General features: G+C 41.5%; 1 protein-coding gene across 6 annotated transcripts in view; it reads right to left on the bottom strand.

Moving 5' to 3' along the window:
* LOC111255630 (protoheme IX farnesyltransferase, mitochondrial-like) overlaps positions 1 to 6,084 on the bottom strand; it is a 39,549-nt gene that overhangs the window by 21,573 nt on the left and 11,892 nt on the right. For all 6 annotated transcript variants that reach the window (XR_002670158.2, XM_086978031.1, XM_086978038.1 and 3 more), the window contains exon 5: positions 11 to 243. Coding sequence is in view for 5 of the 6 variants with exons in the window: in XM_086978031.1 (XP_086834157.1) it covers positions 11 to 243 (233 nt within the window). In the remaining variant the exon portion in view is untranslated. The remainder of the gene's footprint in view (positions 1 to 10; positions 244 to 6,084) is intronic.

Consider the following 6,084-nt stretch of genomic DNA (forward strand, 5'->3'; position numbering starts at 1 on the left):
CACTACGCACCTGCATCCAGCGTCCCTGTAGCAGCTGTCCATCCCATTACCGGAGGGATTGCTCCAACAACACTTCCCACCCACGTGTTGACAATATGCCTTCGCTTGAGTGGTGTGTACATTGACGTGTATAGAAACAGGTTAAGGGCGCCAAGGCCTGCGGTCCATGCGCCGCACCCTAGGTAGAGGGTGGTAATTCCGGCGCAACCCGATACAACTGCAAAGGTCACGGCGCCTAGGGGACTGAAATGAAAAAACAAGCGATAAAAAATTAAACTGATCATTTTTTGCATTCGGTAATTACCGTTATTTTACAGTGTTAACATGCTAATATCGAAGCTGCGTAAGTTAGCTAGTAGAAGCAAGTATTGTTCCAACGTATGCAAAATAGTACTTTATTCACAGATATGTTATTTGAATTATAGACCTAGAAGCTATATTCGTTTTCTATCATAGACGTTCATATAGTTAATACGCAGGGTGTCTCTTTTGAAATCCTCCTGTAACGTGAACTCAGCTAATAATTTCTTATGCAGATTATAAGCGGCCCATGCTCGAATCCACGGCCCTATTGAGCCCATCTACATTGTAGAAATCTTAGATCAATATCTATTCAGACCTTGCTGTCCATAGCATCGAAAATTTAGCTGACTCCAAAAGTTTCATCGTGTTTGTTTCATACAAAATTTATTTTGTTGACGAATTAAGAAACTTGTTAATAACTACAACTTTTATACACTTTGATATAGAACGGAAAAGTTTTTTTTATGTAAATAAATTTCGTTTAAAACATCATATCTACTGTACAATATTAGAATGAATCTCCAATCCAACATACGGCCCACAATCGCAATGCCTATTTAGCCCCTTAAATTTTCCTCTGCCAACGAACTCAAAAGGACAATATATTTCATTGAATACCTCCTTCACACTTGGGCTTCGAGAACAAGCCAAGCGAATCCTACAATTCTCCCTGTAGGATAAATATCGAGCAGAAGTCACTCCCTTCTAGTCGTTTTTGCATTCGCACAGCTTTCCCGTGGTCACACGCCTCGTGCAGTTTTTCTACTATTGCCGTAACTACATGGTTTTCATCAGTTGTGCTATACAGAATCGAATGTAACATGTCACGGGTATGATTGATACAAACTTTCCAATATTCGAAGAAAAAAGACAAAAGCAATACAGTCTTAATTTTTTCAACCGAACAACCAATAGACGCCATTTTAAGCGGCCTATCTCAGCGATGAGGCCTGTTATTTTCTTCTACTGTTCCTGACGCCGCACTGCATAAAAACTCAAAGATATCTGTCCATACTTTTATGCCCTACGTCACAGCCCCTATTATTACCTGTTAGTGGCTTTTTCTGCTGTTTCGCGCCATAGTGTCGCCGATGCTCTGTGTGTCTTGGAGACTGTTTGAAAGATCGGTGATGGCACGATTGAGGTAATTGACTTTAAATGCGTGGACATTGAACTCTGCAGACGTCGTATATAGAATTGTAACTCTGGTAGCTAAAAGACAAGCAAATATCCCTTCATAGCTGATTTGTTATTAGACGGACCATGATCGCGTTTTCAAGAACTACTACGTCAATTGCGGTGTGGCCATACGGTGGATACGGTTACAATGGAGCAAGCGCGCACTAACTATGCAGCAAGATCTCAATATTGGTTCACGTTGGATAAAAAATAAACTCTCCACATTAATTCCTCACCACCGGCTCTTTGTATCACAGCTCATTGGAGTGGGTTCCATCCCATCGGTGCTAATGGTAGATGATTCGGCTGTTGAAATGTCTCTCGGAGAGACCTGTTCTGTCAGTCACGCATGAGTAAGAACACCTTTCTCTGTGGCGCGCGTATTATGGGTGGCGGTGATGAATTACCAGAAACAACTGAAAAAGTATCTTCTTTCCAGGTTTCATGGATTCATACCGTCTTTGCTTCCTTTATTTTTAAGGTAGCTCATTATATTGAATTGTATCCGGCACGATGAGTAACGACGGGTGAAAAGCTACATGAATGGAGAAATAAAGCTTTGTTGAGTTGGGCCTTTTCCTCTGTGAACCGCCAATCAACTGTACTCGTTGATGCAGTACAGTTTATTGGCAGCTAGATGGATAAGTCATACTGTAACACAATTGGTTCGATAGCGATACCTCTAAAAAGGCATGTTGAAGTGTTTGGCTACCTGATTGTGAAAGAAGATAGTTATCTGGCCAAATTGAGCACATAGCTGTATTGTATGATGGCAAATCATTTTTCAGGCTGAAAGTAATTTTACCTAGCAAATGAGCCGAAGTCGGTTTCTATCATCATTTTGTTCCCTTGTTCGTATTTTTGCTTCTCGTAATTACTCCTTTTAGGCCATCGTGAAGAGTTCGGCAAAAAACAGTTTGAACTGAAGAGGAGCCTGTTAAAAGTGCTGTCGAAGGACCAAAAAAATCAACTGAGCACATAATGGCTATAATGCTGGGTATGTTCCAGCCATTTTTAAAGTTCTACCGGCATAGCATACCGCGTTCGGCATAATACTTAGTGACACTTCATTACTGTACTTACAGCGAAATGGGCTTTCAAGCTTTCACCAAAATCAAAACAACAAAGTAAAAGTTGAAGAACAGAACAACCATGTCTGCTTCTGCTCTAAATACCCATAACCACAACAACAAAAACCACAACATGTGACATAATAGGATCGCCTTTAACACGCTCGTCTTAATCATCCGTCAATTTTTTACTGTTGTGCAATCCCGTTTCCACATTCCGTTCGAAATGTCACCACTCTAAAAGTACCACCTCTTTGTTGGGTCGCGCCAACTTCCAATTCGCTTCGCTACCAATACCTATCACAATGCTAGAGAGTAAAAACTCTACTAAGGGAACAGGTAGCACCACAAATAACCATTACAACAGCAAGATGCCCAATCAAAAACAACAATGGCTACCATCGACGAGCTGAGGCGTGGAGAAATCAAGGCGCTCAATAGAAGATAACGTTCATATCGTTGTTGTAACAGAAAAGAAAATCTGACTGGACGACACTCAACACTGTCCTAATCATACGATTCAAGCGTAACATATGTGCATGATTATTATCAAAGAGATCCTCTCTTGAAGGCTGCGCGCGTGTGTGGCACTATTGGAATACGGTGAAATCTTCTTCACTTGTCAGAACACAGCCAGACCCTGACGCAAAAGAGTTCATCGCCATTTCGACTCCAAATCATATCAAAGAACAAAACGCAATACGAAAGATACAGATATGCGTATATTTCACGCAGTATATGGAATTAAAATAAAAAAATATGGTACACAAATATATGAATTCTGAAATTTTAAAAAAGGAACGCGCTAGTATAAATCGCATTTCCATCGCAATGGGGAAAATTACTGAAAGATCACAAAAATACTGAACGGGAAACAATGTCTAGTCACCGGGTCAACGCACTGTGCCAATTCTACGTTAGATTAAAAAAGAATTACGTTCAGCCGAACACGTAGCCACATTCGAGTAACCCAAACCCTGACAGTCGTATGCGACCTCGCAGTGTTTGAAACCCATAGCGAATTTCTAAGCGTAGACATCACTACACATGAAAGATACAACGTCACGAAAGAATGTAACGAGTTGTCAAATAGAAAGGATAAGACTCGACTGAAAATTCCCCTACGTTTGAAGTCGCGGGGTCTCAGCTGTTCTAACCAGCTATCAAAGCTTTCCAGACAAACAAAGCCTTTCTTTGATGGTTTCCAGCAGGAGCCAACTCATAGTGTGACGTTAGTGGTAATGGCGGTGGAGAAAGAACCACAAATCAGTAAGTCATACAAAGGCGGATGGTACCTCAGAAGTCGTCTCTGGTTTTCGGACAATCTGTCTGTCTCTATTCGATTTTTGTCAACACATCGACAAACAAAGGGAATAACACACCACACATAGAGTATATGAAGAAGATACAGAGAAGCTAGGCGTGACAGTGAGCTTCCTCTGAATCGCGCCGACAGCCAGATGGTGATGGGACCTTGTGACTTCGGAGTAGCTGACTAATCGTAGAATTGTTCGTGCAATATATGCATTACCCTGCGGGATGTGCGGAGAGAATTTTAATAGTGGTCGAGTTTTCGTACTGTAGAAATAAAAGGGTGGATCGACGGTAATTCACCACTGAATTGGCTTTTTTCATTTATATTACTGCTGCAGATTTAACTTCTTTTCAAAAGCATACCGCTACTCCTATTAATAAATACATACAACAGCGATTATAGAAACGGGTGGTGTTCATATGTTCTATGTACTTGCCATTACTTTGTTCAGTTGGCTACAGAAACACGTTCGTTGGGCCTGGGCAAAAGAGAAACATCATAAAGGAAATTTTATAAACTAAAACAGTATCTGTTTTCCATGTATGCAAAAAGATATAGCTTGTTGCTTTATTTTTTATAAAAAATTGTCAGCCATCCCTGGTATGGGTGCTCCCCTTAGCCGCTGTTCACATAAGACCAAATGTACGAAATACAATTAAAAGAACTCTCAAAGATTCAGAATTATTAGAAAGGGATTTCCACAGCATCCTCTGTTTCACTACTCTTGTCTGCAGCAAAGACAGTGACTATCAATGTTATATTGTGTACTTCAGAATTCATAAACCTCCTGGCCTCCGAACTACTTTCTAAATTATTCCTGCTCGACATAATAATCAATTATTTGCCTCTTATCGCTTGCCATACGTCGCATATTTCCTTTCAATACGGTAAGCCGTCTAGACAAACGCATTACGCAGAATTATTTCAGCTGACGGCTTTATCTCCTTACGTGTCTTAAAGATGCACCAATCTTGTTTAATTATTCGTTTGTCGTGTTGATCCCTTTACATCCTTCAGAACGTTCGATGCGCGCTGTAGAGATTGTCCGCTTGATAATCCTATGCCACCACAGTATAGTACCTAAGTAATTGGTTCGAACCCCACGATCCGACAAATGCAAACATACTAGACGTGAAATATATAGAGAGTTATTACAAAGTATACAAAGCAAATCCCATCCATGCAAGTTACATTTAATTCATAGGTGAGAAGATCAGCACCGTCGCGCTCTATTATTATTATTATTATATTAGAATGCTAAGGACATGTCTAAGATTGATTGTCTTGACGTCTATCCCGGTTTTTCTTTTGGCTTAATTATGGTTCTCTCAAAGACGCACACCAGGCTGACTGAATAATGCCCTTACGCCTTCTCACTAGAATCACCAAAGTCGTTTGCTTGAGCCTACGCGCTCGGATTGGGCTGGGCTAGAGTAGTTGTCGAGTGGCTTTCAATGAGACGGTCATTCCGTCGATTTGGCCCACAGCCGGTTGTGAGATCGTGGCAGTTCAACGTCCAGTGATATCAAGCAAGAGACGACCACGACGCGGCTGAATGATCGATGTGAATTCAGCTCGATCATGGTGTCTGCTGTTGTTACAATATCACACGTTGGTAGAGGTTGCTTATTCGCTGGTGTCTCTATGCCTGCCAATGCCAAGTAAAGCAAAGTTAACGAGGGTAACGCCGGACCGCGACGACCGCTGCCATGGGGATCATCCTCATCAGCAAATTATCGACGAACCCTCATCGGACATATCTGATCACGAATAGGGATAAACAAACCATTTACTACTGCAGCGACGATCACTGCCATACTGGCAAAACCAAGATTAGTGCAGTCGCATTATTCGTGCTGCATGCAATGCCCCACCGGTTAGACATACTCATCGGCGTGTGTCGGCCGTACGTTAATGTTCTCTCTCCCTTCCGTCCGCTTGCGTATGGTAACATGACAAGAGAACGTGGGGCGCGTGAAAGATATGCGACTGCATACGTTTAATACAAAAGGGCAGCGTTAAGGGAAAATAAGAGTAAAGAAAAAAACGGGGACAAAATTGCTGACTGAAAGCACACACCGAACAAAATAAAGATGTGCCTACAGCGAACAGAGCATTGCTGACAAGCACAACAAGCACAATAGTGAAAGGATAAACGAATCATGCATCTTTCGCTTTATACAAGCTTTGTATATATCTATACGGTATATACAAAGG

Source organism: Varroa destructor, unplaced genomic scaffold (genome assembly GCF_002443255.2).
Source record: "Varroa destructor unplaced genomic scaffold, Vdes_3.0 BEIS01000001.1, whole genome shotgun sequence".
NCBI classification, from domain to species: Eukaryota; Metazoa; Arthropoda; class Arachnida; order Mesostigmata; family Varroidae; genus Varroa; species Varroa destructor.